Source organism: Onychomys torridus, chromosome 7 (genome assembly GCF_903995425.1).
Source record: "Onychomys torridus chromosome 7, mOncTor1.1, whole genome shotgun sequence".
NCBI classification, from domain to species: Eukaryota; Metazoa; Chordata; class Mammalia; order Rodentia; family Cricetidae; genus Onychomys; species Onychomys torridus.
The window spans coordinates 5487472-5501939 of record NC_050449.1 but is presented as its reverse complement, the minus strand read 5'-3'; the positions used below and the strand labels follow the sequence as shown (position 1 = coordinate 5501939).

Below are 14468 nucleotides of genomic sequence, written 5' to 3'. Positions count from 1 at the left end.
AATATACCTTTTATCATAACAAAGGAAACCTATAACCATAACTATCTAATCTTCAACTCCATCAAAGACCACAGAAGGATGAAATGTTACCTAACAACAGGGACATTTGACCTCCTGGACAGTCATCCAAAGTTCTTCTGTAATGTTGAGGCATCCAATTCTGGCCTACAGGCCCAGCATATCTGACATACTTTCCTATGAAGCATGGAATTTTGAAGGACTGCCCTACTTTGTCTTGGCAATGTTCAGCAGTTGGCTTTCTTGCGTCCTGCTGGTGCAGTTTGAAAAGTAACTGTCAGCAATTGAGGCAAGGGCAGTTTCTTTGCCCACATGGCTAGTTTTGCCATAAAGAAAACAAACTCCATATGGAGTTTCTTCAATGACCATCATCCTCTTTGAAGTAATTGGTACTGCCAGGAGCAGACATGTTGAGAAAAGTCTAAGTTTTCAAAACATTTTAAATGTCATATTCTGTGGGTCTTTGAAGTTTTTGCAGATTACCTACCTATCTGAAATATTTCTCTGTATGACCTTGAAAACCTAACTAACATGACTATAAGTTTGCTATTATAAATGACTATTAACCTGTATTTCTTAATTTTATATTATATTTTTAAATGAGCTACATAAATATAATGCCCTAAACAAGAGTAGAACTATACATATAGTATAACAAAATTAACTTTAAATTTTTATCAATAAACCAAAATCCACACCAATGTAAGATTAAAAGTGGTTTTTTGGATTAAAATAGTTTCAATAATCTATTCTTTTATCCTAATATCCTCTTTCTGTATACCCCCTTTTTCTTTTCAGAACATGATCCCTGAATCTAATCTCATTTTTTAGCTTTTTTTTTTTTTTTGGTTTTTCAAGACAGGATTTCTCGGTATAGTTTTGGTTACTGTATTCAATGTTTTAAGGACTTTATTTTAAAACTATATTTTTAATCTAAGCATGTATATATTCTTTCTCTTCTCTCTGACAAACCTCATATTTTTAAAACATACTGTGAGGCATATAGAGGCTCTTTTTGTCTGAATCTGTCCTTACTGTACATTTGTAACCTTTTCTGTCTGCATGAGCAAAAAAAAAAAAACCTGTTGTGTAACTTAGATCATGCTGACTCCTCCCTGTCGGTTCCCTGAGAGTCTAGTCTTATGGTGGAGGTGTGTTTACTGCCAACTCTGGGAGCCATGTTTCCTGCTCCAACTCTGGGAGGTTTCTAGGTCCATGTTGCCAGAGTACCATGCCACCCAGTGCTCATAAACAACCTGTAAGTGTTTGGTAGCAGGGCCTCTTAAAAGAGCCAGCAGTTTTTGCTGCTAGTGTGGAGCCAGGAAATCATCTCTTAAAGGAGCCATATGTCTGCTCACTGCAAGCAGAGCCCACCCAAGAAAATGCTGCTACCCAGAAGCCATAGTTAACTCCATTCTTGTGTGCATGGAATTCCTTTTTACACTTTTCTCAGATTTCATGCAGAAATTCCGGCCCCTGGTTGGACTGCCATAATGTAAATATTTCTGTCTTGCCGGAAACTCCCAAATACCCATCAGCCACTTCCCAAATATCCACACAAAGGCTTATATTTAATTATAAATGCTTGGACCATAGCTCAGACTTGTTACTTGATAATTCTTACACTTAAATTAACCCCTAATTTGTATCTATGTTTAGCCACATGGTTTGGTACCTTTTCTCAGTATGGCATTCTCATCTCGCTTTCCTGTGTGTGTCAGCAACTATCTGACTCCACCCTTCCTCTTCCCTTTTCACAGTCTGTCTCTTGCACTCAGTTACTTCCTGCCCAGCTATCAGTCAATCAGCTTTTTATTAGCCAAAGATATAGCTGGAAGTTTTCTTGTGTCCTGCCCAGTCCTAAGGACCCGCAGCTGCTTATAAAATAATCATTCAGAGGCTTATATTAATTACCAACTATATGCCTAAGGCTTCTTGCTAGCTAGCTCTTTCATCTTAAATTAACTCATTTTCTATTAATCTATGTTTCACCATGTGTTCCATGGCTTCACCTGCATCCCATTACATGTTGCTCCTTGGACAGCAGTTTGGCATCCCCTTATTCTCCTTTCTCCTTTCACTATCTCTCTTGGATTTCCCTACCTGGCTCTATCCTGCCCTGCCATAGGACAATGCAGCTTTATTTATCAACCAATCAGAGCAACACATATTCACAGCATACAGAAAGACATCTCACAGCACAATGAGAGCAATACATATTTACAGTGTGCAAAAGGATTGTTCCACTGCAGGAAAAGGTTGGTTTAGTTGGCAAACCAGTATAGTTGAAGGGTCTGATGGGGAACCCAGAGCATTGACTGTGAAGGTGTTTGGTGTACATTTGTAATGCACTCACTAACATGCTGATGAAGGTTGCATCTGAGATGCCCGGGTTGTGCTCAGTTGTTGGATAGTGGCATTCAAGCACGTACCAATTTGATTATCAGACTTGGTTAACAGGAGTGACTACACAGTCTGGATGGATAAGGGATGTAGGCTCAGGAGAGGCGCTAGCACTGTCCTCTTAACTGTCTACTCTTTTCAGATTTGAGGAAATAAATCATGATGACTTTCCAGCTATTTTATAATTATAGCATAAGAAATAGCCTTGAGCCTCTAGTATATAGAAATGATCAATCCACTGGTTCCTATAACATGAATTATGTATATTTGGCACGGGGCATCACAACACTTGGAGATATTTGTTTTAAATTGCTCAGATTTGAAGTGCCAGTGTGAGGGTTGGTTGAGAGGAGTTCACATTTGTATTGAGTATAGATGTAACCAAAGGGGAGGGTTTTTGACACTCAGCAACATGCATTTTATAGACATGACTGGAGGCAGGAGGGCTTTGCAAATCACAACTAAGAACTGCTTTTGCATTCTGGCCTGATATTTCATAGTTTCCCCCGGGTAATAGATAGTTGTTGAGATCCTTGCATTCAGAGCATAATTTGGATTTTCTAATTAATTTTTTCCATACATTATATTCTGATTATGTTCTCCCCTTCCCCAACACTTACCCCAATCCTGCTCACTTCCCTCGCTACCTACTCAACTTCACAGCTTTGTGGTCTATCTTTCTCTCTCCCTCTTTCTCAAAGCAAAATCAAACAAAACAAAAATTGTTGAAGTCAAAACAAATTTGTTTTAATGTGGCCTTTTTTTGTACCAGTTTTCATTCTAAATAGAAAAAGCTTTGGGTTACTTACAAAAATTATCTTGACCCTAATCTTCAAAGATTTCTTATTCAGTCACTCTCTAGTAGTCCACATTCTGGATTGGGCCATGGCTTGCTGACCCACCCCTGGGCAGTGTATCATGTCTATTAAGTTCAGCCTTTTAATAATGAAGGGTTGAGAACTACCTTTTTTAACCCAGTGAAATCTTGATGTACTCATCTGATATGTGTGCCTTATTGTAAGGCATCTGATTTTCCTAAGAGTCATTCTGAACATCTGTAGTGCTGACCTTACTTCTGAAGTCATTTTATTTATTTAAACAACACACTCCTAGACTACAGAGCTCTGGGCAATCTTTAATTCTCTGACCTCTCTCTGATCATGGAATCTAATATGCCTGTTCTGTCTTCTTAAAGCCCTTGACTCACACCTCTTCATCTCCACCATTTCAGCCCAGGCTAGACCTGTGCAGAGAGGCTTCTTCAAGGCTCCTCATCAGCCTTCAGGTTTTCCTCTCAATTCATTCCTGCAGAATGGCTTCCTGAAGGTGCCCCCCCCCCCCGTGTGCTGCAGGGTTTATGTCCTTCTGGTGAGGGAACATGGACAGTGTCTGTCATTGGAGACCCTCACAGGCAGACAATCCCTCTCTGATGCTGCCTTTCTCTCCTGGCACAATTTCTACTTGGGATTTCTCTGGATCTGCCTACATCATGTATTCAACTCCACTGATAGTATTTTCCCAGCAGTATCTTGTACTAACTGATGTTTTCCTGTATGTGTTGTACCTCTGCAACCACCATTGCAGTCCATGACGACAGGATAGGGCAGAGGCAGTCACTGTCTCCTGGATATGGAACATCTGCATGTGAGCTGCTGACATTGTCCACCTCTGGGCAACAGTAAGTCTCATCTATCAGTCTTCAGTTGACCTGGGAAGCATATGAGTTCCATCGTCAGAAATCTATTGTGATTCTTTGGATTTTGTTTAGTTTTTCAAACAGGGTCTCATGTGCCCTCCAGACCGGCCTTAAACTTACTAAGCATCTGAACTGATGCTCTTTCTGCCCTTCCACTTCCCAAGTGTTGTGATTTTGTGACTGTGCCACTACTCCCAGTGAATCAGAGCTGGGGATTGAACCCAGCTTTCATGGATGGTTAGGAAAATAAGTTGCAAACTGCTGCATCTCCAGCTCTCTGTCACCTGCTGTGTTGCTGTTGTATACAGTTGACTTAGGGGTTTTATGCTGTGAAGAGACACCATGACCAACCATGGCAACTCTTATAAAGGAAAACATTTCATGTGACAGCTTACAGTTTCAGAGGTTTAGTCCATTATCATCATGGTGGGGAGCATTGCTGCTGGGAATATGTTGTCACTGCAGGCAGACATGCTGCTGGAGAAGGAGCTGAGAATTCTTACACCTTGATCCAAAGGCAACAGGAAGTGAACTATCTCAAAGCCCACTTCTACAGTGATAACACTTCCTCCAACAAGTCCACACCTCCTCCAACAAGGCCATGCCTCCTAATAGTGTCACTTCCTTTGGACGCCATTTTCTTCCAAACTACACAACAGTTTTCTGAATTCAACCTATTCATTCATAAAAGAAAGAAAAATGTATGTATCTCTCCTAATGATGCTCTAAGAATTAGAGATAATATGTGTCAAATATCTCAATTTCCACTGATTATATTAAAAAGACTGTACTTATGAATCCTTGCTACTCTGTGAAGGATAAATTTGTTTTACTTAATTCCTAAACCAATTTAGAGCCCTTCTTGTTAGATGCCTATACCTAGAGACACTCTCTACCCTGGATCCACGGTGTCCACAGCCAGCAGGGACTCAGGTAGATTGATGATACCACCCTAACCTTCTTTCTTTAGGACCTCTGCATCATCACTCTCAGCCATGTAAAAACCTTCTCACAGGCGTCCCTTCTTCTACCTTAACTCCATTTACTGGAGATTCCAACTCTTGGTCCCTCTATTGCTGCGCCTCTGTCTCTCAGACAACCATGGCCTAACTGCAACCTCTTGCAGAATCCTTCCCACCACACCCCCAACTCCTTGGGGATGCTGACTCCCTACCTCTAGTTCCCTGAGGACTCTGACTCTACAACTCCACCTCCCTGGGGACCCTGACTCTAGGTGTGAATAGGATCCCATTAGCTCTTTCCTGAAGGCTCTCAGCTTCTTCTCCTAGTCCACCTGTTCCTCTCTGCTTATCCACCAGCCTGCAGAAGCACTCTCAACCACAACCCACTTACTACCCAGTAAGTGCAGCATCAGTGAAGGAACACAACTGGCAAAGACAAGACCAGATATCAACACTTAAAATCACCCCAATCATCCCAACCTCAGATGAGGACACCAGCATAAGATCGCAATCAATAACAGCCACAACAATAAGTCTCCACCAGAACTGAGGAACTCTGTCAGAGTAGCCCCTTTGAAATGTAATATAACTGAAACAAAAGACAAGGACTTCAAAACAGTCATTATGAACATGTTCAATGATGTTACAGAAGAGGTGAATCAATACCTTAGAGAACTCTGAAAACACACAAAAAAGCAATGGAATCAAATGATGAAAATTCTCAGGACATGAAAGTGGAAATAGAGACACAAAAGGAAACCAAATGGAAATACAATTGAAAATTAAAACTTAAGAGTTTAAAAAAACAAAAATCAACAAAGAAGAAAAAAGGCACCAGAAGTAAGCCTCACCAACAGAGTACAACAAAAGGAAGAGAGAATCTCAGTCGTTGAAAACAAGGTAAAAGAAATAGATACTTTGGTCAAAGAAAATGTTAAATCTAAAAAAATCCAAACACGGCTGGGTGATAGTGGCGCACACCTGTAATCCCAGCACTCGGGAGGCAGGGGCAGGTGGATCTCTGTGAGTTCGAGACCAGCCTGGGCTACAGAGCTAGTCCAGGACAGGCTCCAAAGCTACAGAGAAACCTTGTCTCAAAAAACCAAAAAAAAAAAAAAAAATCCAAACACAACACATCCAGGAAATCTTAGGCACTATGAAAAGACCAAACAGAAGTTACAGGGATGGAAGAAGGAGAAGAAACTCAGGTCAGAGGCACAGGAAATATTCTTAATAAAATCTAGCAGAAAATCTGCTTAACCTAAAGAAGGGGATGTCTACCATGGTACAGGAAGCATATAGAATATATGTACCAAAAGTACTATACCAGAGAGGAAAGTCCCCTCAGATATAATAATCAAAACAGTAAACATACAGAACAAAGAAAGAATTTTAAAAGCTGCAAGGGATAAAGACAAAGTAATATATCAAGGCTGACCCACTAGAATAACACCTGACTTCTCAGTGGAGACATGAAAAGCAGAAGAGGCTAGATGGATGTTCTATAGATTCTAAGATTGAGAGCAAAAAGAAGAAATAACACCCAAAGGAGTAGATGGAAAGAAATAATCAAACTCATTGCTGGAATCAATGAATAGAAACAAACAAACAAAAATACAAAGAATCCATGAAATAAACAGTTGGTTCTTTGAGAAAAATCAAATTAGCAAAATTAACTAAGAGACACAGAGAGAAGATCCAAATTAACAGAATTGGAGATGAAAAGGGGGAACATAACAGACTCTAAGAAAATCCAGAGAATTGTAAAGACATACTTTAAAAATCTGTACTTCACCAAATTGGGAAACCTAAAAGAAATGGATGAATTTTTTTATGTATATAACCTATTAAAGGTAAATCAAAATCAATGAGTAGCTTAAACAGACATATAACGCCTAGTGAAATAAAAGCAGCAATTAAAAGTCTCCCAATAATAAAAGCCCTAAGCCAGAAGAATTCTCTGCAGAATTCCACCAGACTTTCAAAAAAGAGTACTCCTCAAATTATGCTACAAAATAGAAACAGAAGGAATATTGACTAATTCTTTTTACAAGGTCACAATTAATCTGATACCTAAACCACACAAAGACTCAAGAAAGAAAGAAAATTACAGAAAAATTTCCCATATGAACATAGATGCAAAAATTCTCAATAAAATAATTGCAAACTGAATGCAAGAATACATCAAACAAATTAGCCACCATGATCAAGGAAGCTTCATCCAAGAGATGTGGGGATGGTTCAACATACATAAATTGGTAAATGTAATCCATTACATAAACAGGCTGAAAGACAAAAACCACAAGATCATCTCATTAGATGCAGAAAAGGCCTTTGACAAAATCCAACACTCCTTCATGATAAAAGTCCTGGAGAGACTAGGGAGGTAAGGGACAGTTATCAATATAATAATGGTGATTTACAACAAGCCACAGCCAACGTCAACCTAAACAGAGAGGAACTCAAAGCCTGTCCACTAAATCCAGAAACAAGACAAGGTTGTCCAACTCTTCATACCTATTCAATATAGTACTTGAAGTCTTAGCTAGAGCAATGAGACATCTGAAGATGAAGGGATACAGATTTGAAAGGAAGAAGTCAAAGTATCTTTATTTGCAGATGATGTGATTGTATACATAAGTGACCCTAAAAACTCTTCTGGGGAAACTCCTTCAGCTGATAAATTCTTTCAATGTAGCTAGATACAAAATTTCTTGTGATCTTTCTTCTTTTCTTTTTGTTAATTTGTTTGTTCTGTTTTATTCTTATTTGTTTTTCCATTTGTCTTTTTACGAGAGAGAAAGAAGGTGTGGAGTCAGAATGGTGGCGAGGTGAGGGATGACCCAGGAGGGTATGAGGGAAGGGAAGTCATGCTCAAAATATATTATATGAAAACTTTTTTCAAAAACAAAATGATAAAAAGCAATTGAGAGTATTATCCTTTAAACAGAGCCCCCAGTGGCTATGCACACCTGGCAGGCTTGCTTTTCTTAGCTATGTAATGTTTTTTATAATATCTAACCTGAAGGTTCTGAGGTAAAGGTGTACAGTAGGTGTTCGTGAGTGTGACGATATCTGCCACAGCTTTCTGTGGTCACTGGGCAGGAAAGTTGAGCCTCTTTTGCTTTGCAGCTTTGGGGTTGCAATGTTTTAATTTTTCAGATACCTTAAGGGGCTTTTAAGTGGACTGTCTGAGACCAGTTCCCACACAGCCGCCAGCAAGCTTTAAAGAATGAAGTGGGGGACAACAAATGTCACCATGAAGTGCAGCAGGCTTCAAATGTAAGACAAGGCAGGGGAAAAAGAAATATTGGTCTAAAATATCATTAGAGCATGGTGGCAGCTTCATTTTAAGACAACAGCTGAACCTACTTCACACAGCGCTACCTAAGTAAGAAAGCGTCTGCCAGTTTGTATCAGTGCCACTCACCAGCTCACAGCTGTTAAGTGTTGGGCATTGCATGACTTGGAGTATCAAGTGTCGTCAAGTGTAGTGTGAAGAGGTCCTGGAACAGAACTGGAGGTAATTGCTGTAATCCCTTGTGATTGCAAAGTGTATGTGTACCTGTCATCTTAAGATTTGGAGTAGTGTAAGTATGAACAAAAGTTAAAACTGACACAAGGACACTGTTTCTAACAAAAAGAAACCCAGGGGCTCATGAAACGCCATCTCAAGGTGATGCTTTATATTTTAATTGCTTGCCTTTGAGTGCTGAGTTCTGAAATCAAGCCAGTAGTCACATTATGCATAGAGGTGGCTAAGGACTTCTGTGTTAAGTGGGTGGAGCACTAACTGAAGAAGCTTTGAGGAGCGAACCCTAAGCTCTCTTTCCCAACCCACTCAGCCCACCGTGGTGCTTGGATTCAGAACACTCAGTTTTTCTGGGTAAATGCAAGCTCTTGTGCTTTGTCAATGAAGGGTGGAATGGAGGATCCACCCCACTGCAGATGCAGGAGCATCGAGTTCTTCAGGGACAATACCAGCCCGTAACATGATGTGCTGTGAGAAAAGGGGCCATGCCAATGGGAAACGAAACTGAGCTGACATGCCGATATAACTGACATACATACTTCTTTTAATATAAATATAAATAGGGAAATTATTATTTAAGAGCATTTGGATTTTTTAAAAGACAGGGTCTCCTGGAGCTCACGTGGCCAGGCCTTGCTATGTAGCTAACAGTGACCTCTGAAGTGCTGCTGTCTCAGCCCTGGAGTGTCACATCTGATGCTCTGCCACACCTACTCTCTGAGTTCCATCCAAGCCATGGGCTTATTTCCCTCACAGCAACAGTAAGAGGAAGTAATTCCAAGCTCAGTAAAGTCAAGGATGATCATCCACACTTGGCTTAGTTTGTCAAGTGCTCACTGAGTGACAGTGTATGTCTGGCCACGCAAATGTTAAACATATGCTCCTCAGCTGCCAGGAATGGAGGCATCTCTGTAATCCCAGTGCTTGGGAGCTTTACAGGAGTATCTTGAGCTCAAGGCTGGCCTTGGCTACATGGTAAGTTTGAGGATAGTGTGAACTTCAAAGCAAGACCCCATCTCCTAAATCAGTTACATCTGTGCATGTTGGTATGATTGTTTTTTCAAATATTCTGTCCATAGCTGAGCACACCTGCTTACCAGATTCCACATTTACAGACAAGATCAAGATAGCTGAGACTACTCATAGGTTTCCTGATTCTGAGAAAGACTGAGTAAAGACGTTTGTTGACTTCATGGTGCCATCCTCGGTCACTTTTGCTCATCTTGGCCTTCCTCACAGTGAATGTTCCAGCGACTGTGATGTGTGGACACTGTCCATGTGCAGGTGTGCCCATGCACACACTTAGGTACAAAGCATACATCTGAATGTGAAGTGGATTTTGTCTCCTGCACTAGGACCCTTGGGTTTCACGTGGATTAAGCACTACTGCACTTACGACAAAGGGAGCAAAATGTTCACAATGAGCGTCTCGGAAGTGAAAGCCAGTGGGAAGATGGTGAGTGAGCTTTCTCCTTTTCAGATCAAGCTTCTAATTTAAGGAATGGGAGTTAAAGTGTCACCTGTGCTTCCTGTCCCTAATAACACATTTTAATAACTGAAAATTCTATTTAAAAAAGCTGAATGGCCTTAATGTCATAAAAAATGAATAGGCATTGTTTTTCTTTAACTGGGCTATCATGTATTTATAAACAGTTGGTTACAGATAGGGATCCTTCAGTAGATGACTGAGGTACCCTCTAACATCTCTGGTTTCAGAAGTAGGGCTCTGTGCTATGTGTTGGCTAGCAACCAAGGAAGGAACTGCCAGTGGCTGGGCCCAGCTTGGCTCAGAGCTTCTGCATCTTGTCCCTACTGGTAATGCTACAGCTGCCCTTGTATGCTCTTTTCCTCTAATAGCTTAGGAACTCACATACCAAACTGTTGCCTAACAAATTTCTCAAAGAAGCCAATCAAGACTTACTTACTCCAAAAGTAAATTAGTTGCTACATGAGTCTCATGGCTAGCTACCATTATAGGACATGATGCATCTTATTTGAGGAAATAGTACAGTTTTCATTGCATGTAGGGTGTAACTCTCCCTGCTTCCTTCCCTCCCTCTGTCCCTCCCTCCCTTCCTCCCTCCTTGCTTTCTTTCTTTTTTTTTTTAGTTAGCTTACCAACATGGACAATGACTGGTCTTGTGAATTAGCTAACTTGGTCATACACTAAGATCAAAGTCTGGAGGTGGATTTTATCCTACCTTATTTTATCAACCTTATTTTAACAGTTGAGGAAGTTGTTTCTAGAAAGCAAATGAGTCACCTCGGCAGTTTGTAATGTAGGGCAAGGCAGAGGTAAATGATAGAAACTAGGAACATTAAGTTGTGTCACCTGAAACTTATTGTGCTCAGGCATCCAGCAAAGCCTAGTAATTCAAAGTGAAGGACAGATGCAAAAGAAATGGGAACATAGCAGAGAAAAAGCCTGCGGATAGCATCACCTGCAGTTATTAAGTCGAAATTCACATCGAGCTGTGACTCACTTGAGTAGTGCTTGTCAGAAATTCAACCTGTGTGACAGTTGGGGTATTAATAATGCAAACGGAGCAATCAAAGCACTGATAATAAATCTGCGAGATTTGCAAGCAAGCAGGGTTAACAAACATTGAGCTAAACTTTCCCCACGATGTAGCTAGGCATCTCCCATGTAGAGAACTCCTGACAGGCAGGCCGCTGTTCAGTCCCATCCAGAGACTTTGAGCAGCATGGCCAATGTGAGCTTCATTATTCTGGAGGCTCTTTGGGGACTTGGAGCTAGCTACTGTGTAGGCTCCAGTACAAAAATACATATCCATGGAACTAACCTCTTACTACCTGGTGAATTTGTATGTTTACTTTTTTATTAGAGAGGATTCTGATTGAAAAATAGAGCAGTATCCTAACACATGGACTGCACATGCAACTGTGATGTTCAGTGACTGTAATGTCATGTCTGTCTGCATCCTCAGAGTATGTACACTGTAAGGGTCTGTTCCTGTCAGAGTAAATGTGTCCAAAGGTATCAGAAGGGCCTGTCACAGATTAAATAATGAATGGCTCAGTATGTTGTCAATGAACGAGGAGGACTAAAGAGCAGAGGAGTGAAACCTTTATACGTCAGCTTCTCTTCAAGTTAATACTTGCAGTTAGCGACTTTGGATCAGTGCACATCAGTTCACTCCCTGTGTTAGTGACTATGTGCCTTTCTTTTTTCAGAATGGCCTCGTTACTGGCTCACCTGAAATGTTTAAATTAAAGTCATGTATCCGACGAAAGACGGACTCAATTGACAAACGCTTCTGCTTTGACATAGAAGTGGTTGAAAGGTTTGAGCATTACTTTCCACTTTGTAGTTTTTACTTAATTTCTGTTTCTAAGTTTGAACAAGCACAACATGGAAAAATATAATATTTGTAAAGAGGACATCTATGTATTTACTTCACTCTTTCACATATTTATCCAATTGTATGATATTTTAAAAAAGAATCAGGAGACTTTATGCTGGGAAAAGTCACAACAAAGAACCTGAAGAGTTGACATGATTGGCATGTTAGCATAGAGGGCGGAGCAGTCTGCGCCCGAGCAAAGTGGGAGAGCCACAGCATTGTTCACTGGTTTCAGGACAAGCACTTTTATCATAATTTAAAGCCTGATGGCCTTGCTACCAAGGAATAAGAAGCCTCCAGAGGGAATACCATAAACTCCACAGCTGGCCAAGTTCAGTGCCTCTAGAGACCTACTGTGTGCATGGCACTGTTGTCTTTCTGCATGTTCTGATTATAGTTACACAAACTCTGTGCTTTTGTTATTCCATCTATAAAATGTGGAAATAAGTCTACACCTCCAGGGTCTCCTGATGGTTAAATCAAATAATAAAGTATTCTTATGAACACACATACCAGCACAAAATATAACCATCCAGAAAACACTGACTGCTGTTCTAATTGTGTCATTGATACTTTGACATTGACTTAAAATTGCAGCAAGGCAAGCATGACATGACAGCATGCATCTGTCATCCCTGCACAGGATCCCAAGTTTGAAGTATAGCTTGTAATACATAGAACTTGCCCCAGAGAGACAATAAACTCAATCACACCAGATTACCTGGGCCCTTATATATGTTTTTCCTTTCTTATCATTCTAATGAGGTATTTTCACATCTACAGAAGAAATGCAAGTAATTTGTTGCCAGCTTATGCTATTCCAATTTTTTAAGAATTTCATACTAATAATGAAAAAATTTCCCAGTATTTGCAAATCCTTGTAATTTCCAGGCTGACTACATCAATTCTTTTAAATGAGATAATTTATATAAAATTTCATATTACCCTCACACCTTTTATATGGCGCCTTCTTTTATATGGAAATAATACATCCTTAAGTAACTATTTCAAGTGGCTGCAGGGAAGAGATTTGGGGGACACTGTTTATTGAGACGGTCTCACTCAGTACTCAGCCTGTGTGTGTAAGCTGAGCGGCCTCAGCCTCCCAGGTGCAGATTACACCTGCACCTTACTTGAGAAGTATTTTCAAGGAATTCCTTTTAACACTGTGAACATGGTGCAGAGAAACACTGAGTATGTAATCATTGGCTTGTTGTGAGCTGAGGCTTCACACATCATCATTGTTAGTGACAAGCTGGTCCCACATCAGAGTCCTGAGCTTTGAAAATCATTTGATATGCATTTGCCATCTTTTTTTGACCATTTCAGGGGAAATTGTTTGAACTAACTTCTTCAGACAGCCCTGTGCCTCATAACTTCATGACTTACCTGTCATCATTTAAATTTAAAAAGTGTGTGTGCATGTGTTTGTTCATGTGTATATGTGTGCATGTATGTGTATAAGGGTGTATCTGTGTGTGCCTGTGTGAGTATGTGTACATGTGTATGTGTACATGTATATGAGTGTGCATGTGTATATATGTGTGTGAGTGTATGTATACGTGGATGAATGTGTGTGAGTGGGTGTGTACGGTGACTTTTCTGAAAGACACTTGTAGAAAAATTTTCTAGTTTTCCGTTTCCCCTTTTCTTCATTGCGTTTCATTTTTTTTCTTTTCCAAATTATGGCTTTATAATTAACGAAGGATTTGAAAATTTACAAATGCAGAATGGCACAATAGAATGAATTTGACATTTAGAGTGTCTGTCTGTCGGTAGGCATGGCATCATTACGCTGCAGGCATTCTCTGAAGCTAACCGGAAGCTCTGGCTGGAGGCCATGGATGGAAAAGAACCGGTAAGAATGACATTGTCTCTAGCTTGTGTTTGACTCTGAAGCTCACAGAGCACCTCTGCATGTGCTTTCTCTGTTTATATGACATAGCTGGGAACATTAAAGTAACGAATCAGATGGCAGCTGCCTGTCCTGCTCTCCTGTGTCAGCTCAGCCACAGGCACGTAATCCTACTTGTCATTTGTTTCAGGAGATTTCCAAGACTAATGTACAACCCTAAAATTACTTTAAAATATTTACAATCTTTAATTTGGCTGCATGTCTTGCATCATTTTATTGGGTTACTATTAAGATTATGTGTGGAGTCATCCTCTAGTCCAGGCTTGACAAAACTGGGTGGGAGACATCCCCTTTGGTGCACATCCTGTTTGTAATAGTCATTTTGATGTCTGTATTGAAATTTTCTCACAAACACCAGGGGCATTTATGTAGGAAAGAGAGAGGTCATTAGTGGCTCTTTTCTTTCTTACTGACCGCTGTTTCTGGGTCTGTTGAATGACAGCACACAGAATAAACAGGAGGCGCTGTCCCATCACTAGAGAAGGTTCCATTGATGGCAGAGAATACAAGAACAGATCAAGCTAAATGCCTGAGCAATGGTGCCAGTGTAGTGTGCTCTGAGACCCTCCCTCTAACC

General features: G+C 40.3%; 1 protein-coding gene across 2 annotated transcripts in view; it reads left to right on the top strand.

Annotated features, from left to right (window-relative positions):
- The window catches only part of Arhgap42 (Rho GTPase activating protein 42), a 234821-nt gene that overhangs the window by 189880 nt on the left and 30473 nt on the right, over positions 1–14468 (top strand). For both annotated transcript variants that reach the window (XM_036192656.1, XM_036192657.1), the window contains exons 9-11: positions 9967–10067; positions 11807–11916; positions 13756–13834. In XM_036192656.1, the coding sequence (XP_036048549.1) occupies positions 9967–10067; positions 11807–11916; positions 13756–13834 (290 nt within the window). The remainder of the gene's footprint in view (positions 1–9966; positions 10068–11806; positions 11917–13755; positions 13835–14468) is intronic.